This window comes from Anser cygnoides, chromosome 12 (genome assembly GCF_040182565.1).
Source record: "Anser cygnoides isolate HZ-2024a breed goose chromosome 12, Taihu_goose_T2T_genome, whole genome shotgun sequence".
Classification (NCBI taxonomy): Eukaryota; Metazoa; Chordata; class Aves; order Anseriformes; family Anatidae; genus Anser; species Anser cygnoides.
The window spans coordinates 15281060-15294932 of NC_089884.1; the positions used below are offsets into that span (position 1 = coordinate 15281060).

Sequence of the window (13873 nt, forward strand, 5' to 3'; positions counted from 1 at the left end):
GTCTGAGCAGCTGCTGCCAGCGCTGCCTCAGCTGGACGTGGGGACAGAAGTGTGACCGGGTCGGTACGTGGGGAGATGTGCGTCTGCAACATCCACTGTGCTCAGGGGGATTCCCGTGTGGCTTTGTTAAAGAACAGGGGTTTCTTTCTGCTTTTCATTTATGCAAGTAAAAGGTGAACAGGAAAAGACATCAATAAGAGTTAAGTGGTGATATGAAGTCAGTTTTATTGCCAGGTCACTCAGTCCCCAACAAATCAAGTAGGAAAAATGTGTCATTTATCAATATAATAAACAGGTATGTCGTTCACAAAGCCAAACAGCTCTCCTGAAACCCTCCCTCCGAGCAGACAAGCCACATCCTTTGCAGTGCGTTGTGTAGGACCTGTCTGCGGTGCTTGTTTCTGCAGGCAGTGCTACTGGGCACGGAGCTGCCCGTGCACGATTTTGGTGTGCTGCGAGCCCGTGGGAGTGTGGCAGCTCGTGCTCGCCTCTCCGGGCATCCGACAGAGGGAAAGGGATGGGTTTGCTCTCCGTTTTACACAGGGTAAAACTGTGATCTGGGGTTTGGCCTAATAACCATAGCTAGCAGAGTCTTGTGCACATGTTGGTGTAGAAGGAAAATGGGAGAGCTCTGCAGCAGATTTCATTACGCCTCCTGGTTTGGGGAGCTTCGTTTCTTGCTCCCCTCCATATTTCCCCTACATTCTATCTCAATTTTTGTTGGAAAATCATTTTAGTCCTTTGAAGTATTTCCCCCCCACACACTACTGCATATCACAGGCTTGTATAAAAACGTCTCCCGGGTTGTGTTTTACACCGCGCACATCACTGCAGGGATGTGTGGGATCAGTCCCAGTAACAGCGGGTAGGAGGGAAAAGCCCTGCATAGCAGCGAGGTGTAGACCACCATGGTGTGCAGGACTTCGCAGCTAGTGGTGCAGATGGAGCTAATTCTGTAAGGCCGCCTGCAGGTGCAATCGCTGGGCTGTGGCAGCCTGCCCCGGTCCGCTTGGAGACTCGCACGTGGGGCGCGTGGCTTTACAAAGAAGTGGGGTGACAGCGTCATTGCTGCATCCCCCAGCCCTAAAGGTGTCACGTGTGAGCCTTTGCATGGGAAACCAATCCTAGCACCACCCTGAGTGGGGCTGGAAGGGGTGCAGCACTTGGTCAGCCTCAGGATTTGGGGCGAAAAGCGACCTGGAGACCGTCTCCATTATTAACTCGGAGTTGTGCTCCAAGTTCAATTGCCCCCAAGACTACACTCCCACACTGTAATTACATCTGATTCATTTATAGAGTACCATGTATTATATTTGTAGCCGGAGTTTTAAATGTGTGTGGAGAGAAAGTGAGGTTATATTATTGCTGTAATTGAGAGGAACTAGGACAGGTCTTATTAATTTCCTGCCACAGAATACTGAGTAAGCCAATATTTTATGGGAAAGTTCAGGGGGAAGAGTAATATATGTTACATTTCTGAATTCCACGGGATACTGGAAGAGTTTTACTGGCAATTCATTTTTCTACGGGTAAATTGTAATCTTTGATAGGCAGATGTGCCCCAAATGCAGTGCCTCCAGTGAGGGCATGATGAGTGGAAGCAGGAGGTGTCAGCTCCGCAGTGGCAGGCAGTGAGAAACGGGAAATGGGAACTCCTGCCCGTACAGGCTCCCCTTCCCTCAGCTGAGGCAGCTAGCACTGCTGGGGCTAAATTACTCTGAGCACTGAAGGTTCACAGAAATATTTAGTGTATGAGTATCTGATTAAAAAATCCATCATTTGGTTTGGGGACTTACTTCCCTTCAAGGACATACCTTATCCTCATCTGTGTGGACTTTTACCTACCATTATTTTCTCTCATCCCCTTGTTGCGCTGTTTTTGTAAGTCTCCAGCTACCTCTGTTTCTGTGCAATACCAAATACAGATTAAAAAATAAATTAGAAAGAAAAGCACTTGAGGTCTGCTGGATGCCCCGGTCTCGCGGCCCTTGGCGAATGAGCTCAGGTAGTTGGAGGGCGAGCATCTCAGCACTGCCGATGTCCCTTCGCTGGGTGGCCGTGGTGGCAGCAAGAAGAGCGGGACGGATGGGCCCTGCGATGGAGATCTGCCTCGGTTTGTGACCATTTTGGTTTTCTCGGCAGGTCACTGGGAAGATTGCCATGCTGCTCTTGGCTTTGCACACTCCGGGGGATGTGTGCCATTGAGTCCTGCGGTGTGGTGACTGGGGCTTCGCTGGGTCAGGTGCAAACACACCCGTGTGATGGAAGCCTGCTGGTGCAATGGGTGCAGTGATTGCTCTGTGCATTTTTTCTTTTCTTTTAAGTGGTAACGTCCCAGAAATACTTCGCTGATGTTGAAGCCAAGGTAGTAACACCAGTGTAAGAGCTGTAAATATGAGTCCATGGCACAGCCTTCTTCTCCGGCAGTGCAGTTTGTCGCCTTGCCGTGGGAGGGAATTGCTGCTGTGTGGATGAGCAGCCGCAGAGCTGCCAAGCACCCGGGCAGAGAAATGAAATTTAACCGGGAAGCGCCAATCCCCAGCAGGCTGCTGACTCAGCTCCTCCCTGGCCGGTCCCTCGTGTGCCTAACCCATTAACACCGCGCCTCACGTGATTTGCGCAGGGAGAACCCAAAGGCGATGATGTGCAGGTCACATTTGTCTGTCACCTCCGGTGAGCAACAGCAGGATCAGCTGTGGCAGCAGGGAGCTCCAGCGCTGCTCATGTCGGGGCTGCTGGAGGAGCACACGGTGTTCATTGAGCAGCTGGCTGCCGAGGCACCTTTTAGGTGTTGTGCGTGGCTGACGGGTGCGCTGAGCAGCCGGGAGAGGATTTTGCTCGAGTGTCTCATCTGAGCCAGCTGGAGGAAACAGGTGCAGGGGCTTGGGACTGTAGCGTCACATTTTTGGCTTCATGCTGCAGTCAGCTTTCCCATGCTCTGTGCTTACCCCAGGGGCAGTTGGTGCCTGTTGGTGCTTTGCGTGCACAATGTGACCTGGCTGCAGGGACAGGGGCTGCCCTGACCTGGCTGCCTGCAGGGGAGCAGCAACCCCTCCAAGCATGGCTCTGCCCGCCGCTGCTCAGCACTCGCCTCGTAGCAATCGCAGTAGTTCCAGAGGTGGCCATTTGGGGAGGGGGAAGTATGGTTCTGCTGGCGGATATTCTGAGTCCGATGGATTTAAAGCAAGTCTGAAGTCCCGTTTACCTTAATTTGGTTCCTTAAGCTCAGCTGGACAGGCACACAGAAGGGAAACGTTGCCTTCGTGCTTTGCCGCAGCACGTGTGCTGGTGCACGAGGCTGCCCTGCTGAAGGTGAGAGCTGGAGGGAGGTCGTCCTCGTAGTCCCCAAACCTGTGTGTGCTAAGATTTAAGGGACAGTGCCTGTGTGCTATGGTGAGCTCTTACTACCTGGCTGCTGTATGGAGAAGGGCAGATGGCATCTAAAGCTCTAGGCAGGTGGCAAGGAGCAAAAGAAAATGAGAATCTTCTGCTCGCTTTTCTCGAGGTTCTCCCCTCAGGCCTCTCAGCAGACCCAAAGTTACGAAGGTGTCACTGACGGCACTGGGGAGCACACCTGGATGGCATCAGGGCAGTGGGCTGGGGCATTTTCTTTTCTTTAGATGAAAAACCTAGCTTGTGGATTCAGGCTAAAAAAAAGTATTCATCCTGCTAAGTAGATTGAAAGAGAATCCAGATTAAATAAATCATTAAATCATTCCCGAATGTTATCCACCTGTTCTGGCCTGTAATTTATTTTCAGATGAATAGTAGGTTAAAAAAAAAAAAAAAAATAATACAATGGCAAAAATGACTTTCCCCTAGCAGATGCTTTGGTCCAGAAATGGCACCTGGCCTGATGAGCTGCTCACGCTGTTTGAGAGATTGTTGTGAAATACCTGCTCCAAGCCATTGCTTCACGGCCTCAGTAGCTGCGTAGCTGTAAAACTTCTGCTGCAGCCACCTCTGAGGGGATCTCCGAGGGTTGTACTGCTGCCAGGCCAGGAGACATCATCCCTTCAGGACAGAATGGGAAGACCTGTACTGCGTCAGACTTCTCGGCTGGGAAGGATGAGTCAAGCTGGCTTGGAAGCAGCGCCCAAAGCTTCCTCACCGTGACCCGGTGGAGGTGCTGGGTTCCTCCTGTCCCACAGCACGGTACGGCCAGCGCTGTCCTGGGGCAGCTCCGTCCCTCTGGGGCAGGAGGAACACCGCTTTGTGGGGATGGTCAAGCACCAGCAGTGCCAAGGGGTGATGCTCTGTTGCAGCGCCACTCTCCAGATGTGCTGGTGTCCTCCACTCGGCAGAGGAAGGTTTCCTCTCCCCCAGTCCTGAAAAAAGGACTGAAAAGGGCCTGGGAGCGCCGAGCTGGGTGACCGACCCCCCGACACCCACCCACGCTCCTGGGGAGAAGTAGAGGGGGGGACAGGTGCCCGAGGACCGGAGATGCAAGGGTGGGGACTCACAGCACGGGTGCTGGGGGGCCTGGGGGGCATTCCACTATTCCCCTACTCTCCGGCCCTTCCCCACCTCCTCGCCCAGCCGCAGCCTCCCCCGGGGCCAGGCCGCCGAGGGGGTCACGGCGGGGCCGCAGGAAGCCCGGGAGGGGGGAAAGGGAATGGGAGCCGCTCCGTCTCGGCCGCACAAAGCCGCCCTTTGAGCGACCCCCCCCCCCCCCCCCCCCCCCCCCCCCCCCCGGCCCCGGGGGGCCCCTAATTGTCTTGGAGAAAAGTTCATTAGCGGGAGCAGCGGAGTGTGCGCGGCCCCGGCCCCTGCGCGCCCCGGCCGGCCGCTAATTGGGGGCGGCCCCGCTGTTCTCCCGGCCCCGGCTCTGGGGTTTTAATCAAAAGGGTATTCGGAAGATGCCCGCCGGAGATTATAGGGGGAGAGCTTTGCGATACGTATCTTAACGGCGCGACAGATTGCAGGGTGTCCTGGCCGGGCGGGATAATCTGCAGCGCGCTCGCTTGGCCTTTAATGAAAGGGGAGGCAAGGGAATAAGAAAAGTAAAATACCCTAAAGTCGAAGGAATAAATAGTAATAGTAGTAATAGTAATAGTAGTAATAGTAATAGTAGTAATAGTAATAATAATAATAATAAAGTATTGGGCGCCCGGAGGTTCCCTGCTGCCATACGCAGACCCCGAAGCCGGCAGGGGCCGGGGAGGTTTCTCCTCCCTTGGGCAGGTGCCGAGGCCGCCTCCGCCGGAGCCTCCCCGGGAGCCTCCCCCCGGGCAAAGGGAGCCGGAGGGAGCCGCGGAGGCTGCGAGGCCACGCGTGGGGAGGCTGCGCCTCGCTCCCGGGCCGGGCGGTACCTGGCCCCGCGGAGGCAGGGGAGGGCACGCAAAGTCTCCTCGCAAGAACCCTCCGGAAGGCCCTAATGCTCTTTATGACAAGCCCTAAATCCTTCAAATCCCTCTTGAAATAACGTTTAGCTTTTCGCAGCTTAATTTCCCCTCGCCCGAGCTGCAGGGGCACTGCGCCAGGCAGCGGCGATGCTCGCCCACCGCCAACCGGGGCACCCCGTTACCCCCAGTCCTGGGCATCCCATTACCCCTGGGACCGACCATCCTGTTACCCCCAGTCCTGGGCACCCCCTTACCCCTGGGACTGGGCACCCAGTTACTCTGGGCACCCTACTACCACCAGTACCGGGCACCCCGTTACTCCGGGCACCCCGTTCCCGGTGACCATAGAGGAGTCCACGCGGTAGTCAAGATTGATTTCCCTGATTTATTAAGGCAGAATTCATCGGACTCTATTGACCACAAATGACTTAATGTAAATGTTGACCCTGGTGAACTTGGAAATAGCAGGTATCGGGTTGATCTATAGATGACCTCTTAATTACCACAGTTATTAATTTAAATTATTGCCACTGCTTCTAGACACGGGAACAAAGAAACATTCTTTCCTCATCCCTGCGTGGTTTATTAGTCTGAACACAAAGTGTTTGACGACACTTTTAATTAAACAGCGATGAAGCAGAGATCCGCTTTCCCTTTCTTGCCTGTCCTGTAAAGTGCAGCGCTGCTCCTCGCCGGGGCTGGGGGAGGGCGGGATGGGGAAACGGGTGGGTCAAATGAAAGGAGGAGGTCGGAGGGGGGGGAGAAAAAAAAATAAACCGAAAGCACAACGACGACAGCACGACGTGGGGAAGGAGAGGAGCGCAGCCCCGGCTTGGCACCGCCGCCCCGGCCAGGCGCGCACGGGGCCCGCTGGCCCCCCTTGGGGCGGGGAAGGGCCGGGCCGGGCCGGGCCAGGCAGGGCCAAACCGGGCCAGGCAGGGCCAAGCAGGGTCGAGCCCGGCCGAGCCCGGCCGAGCCGGGTCAGACAGGGCCAAGCCCGTTCCGCTCCTCCATGCCGCCTGCAGCCGGGACCCCGCCGGCGGCGCTCGGGAAGGGGCAGGCGGCCCTGCGGGAGGGAGAAGCGGGGGTGAGCGACCCCCGGAGGGGGGGAAACGGAGGGGGGGAGATGCAGGGAGGAGGGTGCAGTACCGGGAGCGGGGCAGGGCACCAGCGGCACCTACCTCACCTCCTGAGCACCGGCCTGAAAGCCGCCCGCAGCCGCTCCCGGCGCCTTCCCCGCCCGCAGCCTGCACACACACAAGCAGCTCGGGGGGGCGGGGGGGCCCGGCTCGGCCCGGCCCGGCTCGGCCCGGCCCCTTCACCGGGCTGCCGGGCACGGGCTCAGGCCGCGCCGCCCCCCCCGGGCCCCCCGGCCCCGCCGCTGCGGGTCCCTTGGGGTCCCCCCGGTGCCCCCGGCCCCCCCGGTTCGCCGGGGCGGCGGAGAGCCGCGGGGAGCTGCTGCAGCCCCAGGGGGGAGCCCCGCAGCGCTTTTGGGGTCGGGGGCAGGTCCGGCGCCCCGCCGCCCCCCTCGGGGCTGCCCCTGCGCGCAGCCGTGCGCGCCAGCGACCAGATGCGCGGCTTTTCCGCGGGCGCGTAGGGGGGCGGCGGGGGCGGGGGTGGCGGGGGGGCGGCCAGGGGGGTGTCCGCAGCCGGGCCCCTGGCGCAGGGGAGGGCTCGGAAGGGGCCGGGCAGGCTGCAGTCGCTCCGCGGGGCCAGGCTGGGGGCTTCCAGCAAGGAGCCGGGCCGGCTCTTGTCCGCCTTGCGCGCCTCCTGCTCCTCGTCTTCCTCCTCCTCCTCCTCCTCCTCGTCCTCCTCCAGGTCGCTGAGCCCGCAGCTCCGCCGCTCTGCCCAAACACACAGCGGGAGGGGGGTCAGGGAGAACGGGGGGGGCCGGGGCCGCTGCCCCCCGCTCCCGGCTCCTACCTGCGCCCGCGCCCCCCGCCGGGCTCCCCTTCCTCTCGTCCCCCCCCCGGGGTTTGGGGGCCCAGGTCATCTTGTTCTCCTTCTTGAGCCTCCGCCGCGCGTTGGCGAACCAGGTGGAGACCTGGGTGAGGGTCATCTTGGTGATGATGGCCAGCATGATCTTCTCGCCCTTGGTGGGGTAGGGGTTCTTGCGGTGCTCGTACAGCCACGTCTTCAGGGTGCTGGTGGTCTCCCGGGTGGCGTTCTTGCGCCTGGCCGAGCCGCCCAAGTCCCCCGTCCCGTACCTAACGGGGAGAGGGTGGGGGGATAACGGGGGTGCCCGGTGCAACCCCCTCCCCCCGCTCCCCCCCCCGGAGGGCCGTTACCTGTCGTACGGGTACTGCCCCAGGGCCGGCTCGTAGGGGTAGTAGGCGGCGGGCTGCGCCATCCCCGAGGGCAGGGGGCCGCCGGTGCCGTCCTTCAGCTCGTACTGGGGGTTCTGCGAGGCGAGGGAGCGCTGGGCGGCCGGGCCGAGGGGGGAGCCCCAAATGGGGGGGGGACCCCAAATGGGGGGGGAGACAGATGGAGAGGGAGACATGGATGGAGGGGGAGATATGGAGGGGGGAGAGCCACGGATGGGGGGAGCCCCAAATGGAGGGGAGCCATGAACGGAGGGGAACCACGGATGAGGAGTAACCCCAGACGGAGGGGGGGGCCCAGATGGAGGGGAGCTACGGATGAGGGGTAACCCCAAATGAACGGGAGCCCTGGATGGGGGCAGCCCCAAATGGAGAGGAGCCCCGGACAGGGGAGAGCCACGAATGGGGGGAGCCTCGGATGGAGGGGGAGCCCCAAATGAAAGGGGAGCCACGGATGGGGGGGAGCCTTGGGATGGAGGAGTAACCCCAGATGGGGGGGGAGCCCCAAATGGAGGGGGAGCCCTTGATGGAGGGGGAACCCCAGATGGAGGGGGAGCCCCGTCCGCCCCCCGCCCGGCTCCGCTCGCCCCCCCGGCCCCCCTGACCCCCCCACTCACCAGCGCGGTGTAGATGGCCGCGGGCTCGGCGCTGTAGGGCAGGTAGTTGCCGTAGCCCTGGCCGCCGGGGTACGGGGCGCCGTACATGCCCAGCAGCCGGCCCTCGTACGGGGCGCAGCACAGGGAGGCGGCGGCGGCGGAGGCCGGGGCCGAGGCCGCATCCGGCCCGGGGCGGGGGGCGGCCTCGCAGCAGGTCGTGCTGGGGCTGCCCGGCACCAGGAACTGCGGAGGGGAGAGAGCAGGGGGGCGCTGAGAGCCGCCGAGAGCGGGGAGCCCCGTCGGGGGACGGCTGGAGCCGCCTGAGGGTGGTTTTGGGGGGGGTTCCGGGGGGGGGGGATGAGGACCCGAGGCCGGCTCGGGGGAAGGGGGAGCCCCCGGGAAGGGGGAGCACGAGGAAAAAAAGCGGTGGGAACTTGGCGGAGATGCTCGCCCCCGAAAATGGCAGCGGATCCCCCGGCTCCCTCCCGGCCGGCCGGCGCGCAGCGGGGGCGAGAAGCTGGGGTCCGGTTAACGCGGGAGGGGCGAGGCGCTGCAGTGTGCCGCCGAGGGCAGTCGGAGCCCCTGGATTTCAGCCGCTTGGCGGGGGCCAGCAACTCCCCGAGCACGGCAGGCACACCTCAGAGAAACCCCAAATAAATCGGGGCTCGACGTGCCCCTAAAACCCGACGGGGGTTGGGAAGGACCCGCCGGAGCCCCCCGCGCGCCGGGGAAGGAGGGAGGCAGGCGGGGAGCGCAGCGCCGAGCCGAGCCGCCTCCGGCGCTGGGAGCCGGGCTTTTGGGGTTTCTTTGGGTTTTTGCGCTTCAAACTGCATGGTGGAAGGGGAGCGGAGGGTCGGAGGTGGGGGGGAAAGGGGGGGGATCGCCGCTTTCCTGAGCGCCTTTTTGCTGGGCAAACTGCGAGTTATTTGTTTAAGCCTAGCACGACACAAACGAGACAGAAACACACACGCACATTTTTTAAAAAAAGCCTCCAGATGTGCCCTTTTTAAAAAAAAAAAAAGGCTCGAAGTAAGGGGAAAAGGGAAGAAAAAAAAAAAGGGAGGGGGAACAAGACATCTGGACAGCAGCAGCGGAACGGGAACAAAAGTGAGTGCTGCTCACTCGCCTTACCTGCGCGGTGGTGCTGTAGGGGTATCCGAACTGGGAGAAGGACATAGCCGCTCCTTATTTTTGGACCATAGGCAATATTTTCCCCCCAAGATCGATTGTAACTAAACCCCGCTTCACGATGCACCTTCTCACACACACATTTCCACGTATGGCTTTTTTTTTTTCCTTTTTTTTTTTTTTTTTCTCAATTATAGATGATTGCACTTAAGAAAAGCCGCCAGACATCTGAGGCGGGGGGGTGGTGTTGTTGAGGGGGGTGTTGGTGCCTGGATAAAAAATAAAATAATACAAAAAAGAAGCTACCCCCCACTTCCCATCTCTCGCAATAAATATGTTTGGATAGAGAGAGTTGAAAAAGCCACCCCACATGTATAGAGGGTTTAAGTGCAAAGGGGCTTTTTTTTTTTTTCGCTTTTTTTTCCCTTTTTTTTTTTTTTTTTCTCTCCGAAGCAAGGGGGGAGGGTGTGGGGGCAGGAAAATCGCGTGGGGCTGGCAGGGTGCGGAGCGTGTTGTGTTATTTTCTGCTCGGCGGGGCCGGGGGGGGCCAGCAGCGGGGCTGACGTCACGGAAGGGCTGCGGGGCGCGGGGGGGTCGCGCTCCTTCTGCTCGTTTTTTTTTTTATAATGCAATGCGAATTGGGCTTGGGGGAGATGGCACGGGATGAGGGAGAGGAGAGGAGAGCCGCCGGGCCGGTTGCGGCGCGCCCCGCTTTGCTGCTGTCCTGCCCTTCGCGGCGCTGGGGGGCGGAGGGGGGCACGGCACGGCACGGCACGGCACGGCACGGCACGGCACGGCACGGCACGAAAAGCCCCAAAATGGCACCGCCAGGAGCCCCGCGGGTGGCGGCTGCGGGTGGCTGGTGGATGGAGGGGTGGATGGACGGAGGGGTGGAGGGAAGGATGGAGGGAAAGGACGGAAGATTAAAGGGTAGATAGAGGGATGGATCGATGGATGGATGGATGGAGGGACGGATAGATGGAGGGACGGATAGATGGATGGATGGAGGGACGGATAGATGGAGGCATGGATGCCCACGACCCAAATCGCCCCAGTCACCGAATGGCGATGCCCTCGTTTGACCAGCGGCTAGCACATTGCTGGTTTGCCTTCGAGCCGAGATCCCCGGGAGCTAAACGGGGATTTCCCCCCACCCCCCTGCTGCGGGGGCTGCCGCGGGTTCCTTTCGGTAGCAATTAAAAAGGAAAAACGAAAAACAAAACAACTTTTACCCGGCTCTCCCGTCCCGAGGCGGGGACCGTGCCCTGGAGGCGGCCGCCCCGGTGCCCCTGTCCCGGCCCGGCCCGGCCCGGCTCGGCCCCGGCCCCGCTCCCCGACGGGTGGCGCTGCCGAGCCGTGAGCCAGGCGGAGCGGAGCGGCCCGGCCCGGCCCGGCCCGGCTCGGCCCGGGACTGCCCCGACGGAGCGGGCGCCCTCGGGGCTCCCCCGCAGGGGACGGGGCCGCTGCCCTCCGCCACCCGCCCCGACCCCCACAGCCGGGTGCTAATTGTTTAATTGCGAGAATCGCTACGGGGGAAGCGGTGCTAGTTATGAAGGAATAAAACCGCTTGTTCTAAAGCACTTAATTCAGCAAAAATTTAGTCTTTTTAATTTAAAATATATATATATATATATATATATATTTTGAACTGTTGTTTGCTGAAAGAACGAAGAGAGGCTCCGTGCCCTCCTACCTGCCTCCACTGAGACCCCGCAGCCGGGTGGGCATCGGGGGATGGCTGCATAGGGGGGCCTGCACCCCTGGCTGTAAGCGAGCCCCTGCCCCAAGAGGGGTGCCACAGCAGAGCCCAGCCTCGCAGCGTGGCCTCCTGCACCCCAGCGGCTTCCTCTCACCCCACGCTGCCCCGTGGAGGTGTCTCTGCAGCCAGCTTTGCACCCATGCATGCCCCAGAGCCACCCGGGTGACCCTTGCGATTCTCTTTGGGATGCGGGGTGCTGCGTACGGTAACGGAGGCGAGTCCCACCGTCCTCCCCAGCTCCTGAGCAGGCCGCGGCCCATGTCTCTGCGTGCTCCTCACCGAGCGCCCCGGCTCGCCTGGTGCTGTGGAAGCACCTTGCTGCGATCCGCAGCTACTGGCAGGAACCTCAGTTACCTTCTGTCTGGGGAAGCAGCGTGTGCTTCGCTGCTTTTATTGCAGGGAGACAGCTTCAACACCCAATTTCCATTCTGCTCGTACGCTGCCTCACGGAGAAGCGTAACTGATGCTGCACGAGTTCACTGCCGATTTTTCTCTTTGCTTTATCTAAACCTGTGTCATGCCTGTCCCCATCATCACACACCCACAGCGCACGTTGTGTTTGCCGAGTCGTCCCAGCGAGGACTTTGTGACTACAAACACGGGCAGAACCGGAGCGCGATCCCTCTTGATTCGCCAACTTTGGTTCTTGTAAGAGCTTAAACGTCCGCATTTCCCCGAGCAGCTCCTCTTGCAGTAAGGCAGGGGTTCAGACGCAGCCTGCAATGTGATTTTTGGTGCTATTAAAACCACCATCGTTTGGTTTAGCTCTGGCACTGCTTCGCTCGGAGGTAATTGCGCGGGGTGGAAGTAGCGGTACGTGCTTTGCGCCGACACAAACGCAGCTGCCGCAGACTGTGCATGAAATAATAGGTTAATTGAAATAAGCGTTAGGGTGTCATTTCTGGAAAGGAAGAATAACGTTCCAAGAGGGGTAGGAACAAAGCAGCTTCAAAAACATGGAGCAGAACTGTGGCTGAGAAGAAAGTCTCTTTATATTTTAGAGTATGGGGGGATTTTTTTGGCTGCAGTGTTTTTGTATTGAGAAAATGAAAATTCTTCAAGTCCATGCATGAATAAACAAGTACAGCTGGGCAGCCTAATACATAATTTATACTGATCAGTCACTGCAGATTTAACTGAATAAAGCCAAAATGAACACTAATTGTTTTGACAAACTAAAATAGTGTATATGATGGTTTATTGTGAAGCTTGCTGGTTGCTGTCCTTATCTCAGTGGCTATTGTCAAGACCGATTTCTGCATGAGAGGCAGAAAAAGACGAAACAAATTAGGACAATATTAAGATTAATATCTTGTTGAAGATAAAGCATTTTAATTGCTTAACATACAAGCAGGAAATAGAAAGAACTGTCTTCAGGACAGACAGGAGAATTGGCACAGTGCAGCGCGGGCTGTACACTGATTTAGGAGGCGAGGTGTAATTGCGGAGATAATGGGCACTACCTTGTCAGCTGAAGGCGAAACCCGAGAGGTAACAGATTTTTTTTTTTAAATGCTTTTGAAATACAGCAGGAATAACTTTGATTGCCGCTGGCCACTTGTCTTCCAGAAGGGAACATCCAGAAAGATGTCACTGGGCTGCCGGAGAGTTACCTATGTAGGCTAGCTCAGCCGAGCAGCCACCCTGTGTCGCTCTGTTGGTGGTGTCTGCAAAGGGTTTTCTCCGTGACGGAGAAAATCCATGAAAAATCCAGTGCCGTGAAAATCCCTGTGTACCACGGGAGGGGAAGGAGAATGATAACTGACAGGGCAACGGGGCAGCATGGCTGGCCTTGGGCTGAACCTTGCTCTGCTTCTCTAACCCTCTCCTTTAGGTGGGCAGCTAAATAAAAGCCATTTAAAATTTATTCGGGAAATTAAGAGAGAGGCGAGGGCAGGAAAAATACTGACAGGGATGCCCACACACCACTCCTTCGCGCGGCCGTGAGTCACTGCCTATCCCTGTGCCAGGCCAGGCCCTGCAGCCTTGCCTTCCCAGCCCCAGCTCCTCCTTCATGGCACCCCGCGGCCCCCTGGCACCTCAGATCCTCGACATGTTCGCTGTAAAACTGTGAGCTGGGCTTATGGCCAGCCCCAGGCCTTCCCCCTGCTCCTGGGTGGGATTTTCCCTTGGATCCGTGGCCATCCATCACTAAATCCAGCTCCCGCCCTCGTGGCTGGTCACTGAGGAACTCCTTTTGGAAGAGCGCTCTGGGTCAGGGTGATCCAGCACTTCTGTACCCGCTTTTTGGGTGTTAGCCGGGGGTTATTGTGTAAATGGTGATACCACCCACTGGGGACACGTCCACACGCACACGGGAGGGCTTCACCCCGAGGATGTTCGTGCTCGCTCAGCTGCGGGCTGCGTGATGGCGGCAGGAGCTAGGCCGTGTTGCTGCTCTCCTTCAGGCTGACCCCTCTGTGGACTGGGTTCCCAGTAAAATCAGCAGGAAAAATTTTGAAGACATATTTTTTAGAGTGGTTGCCCTTCTGCCACAATTTGAGCAGGATATTGGGCTCGCCAGGTGCCATTAAGCAGCACGACATGTTTGGGTTTTCGTGCCCTTTGTATCAGCTGTCCGTTTGGGCGAGTCTGCACGATTCCAAGCTGAGGGCTTTTAATTCAGTATTACCGTAGGTATCATTCGTCATTTTTGTTCTGTGGCAGTGAATGACAGTTTTATTCCATTTCCTAGTCTGCTCGCTGTGATTTCCAGGATCTGTG

At 58.6% G+C, this 13873-nt stretch overlaps 1 protein-coding gene and 1 long non-coding RNA gene across 5 annotated transcripts; both read right to left on the reverse strand.

Annotated features, from left to right (window-relative positions):
• Positions 1 to 200: 200 nt before the first annotated feature.
• Positions 201 to 4688, reverse strand: LOC136791798 (uncharacterized). Its single transcript, XR_010834536.1, has 2 exons — positions 4112 to 4688; positions 201 to 4014 (listed from the first exon to the last, which is right to left on the reverse strand). It is a non-coding gene; the product is annotated as an uncharacterized lncRNA (long non-coding RNA).
• A 9-nt stretch (positions 4689 to 4697) lies between these two features.
• IRX6 (iroquois homeobox 6) lies at positions 4698 to 9816 on the reverse strand. 4 transcript variants are annotated; one of them, XR_010834534.1, is made up of 6 exons: positions 9394 to 9810; positions 8284 to 8505; positions 7634 to 7746; positions 7269 to 7552; positions 6527 to 7189; positions 4698 to 4969 (listed from the first exon to the last, which is right to left on the reverse strand). XR_010834534.1 is itself a non-coding variant. In XM_067004418.1 (5 exons), the coding sequence occupies exons 1-5, from the start codon at positions 9436 to 9438 to the stop codon at positions 6687 to 6689; spliced, it is 1167 nt and encodes a 388-aa protein (XP_066860519.1). In that variant the 5' UTR covers positions 9439 to 9810; the 3' UTR covers positions 5711 to 6686. The 4 variants fall into 4 exon arrangements, 1 of the variants encoding a protein (XP_066860519.1); XR_010834533.1 differs by lacking the exon at positions 4698 to 4969 and adding an exon at positions 5711 to 6411; XR_010834535.1 differs by lacking the exons at positions 4698 to 4969; positions 7634 to 7746 and adding an exon at positions 5711 to 6411 and having other exon boundaries at positions 9394 to 9816.
• Positions 9817 to 13873: the final 4057 nt, after the last annotated feature.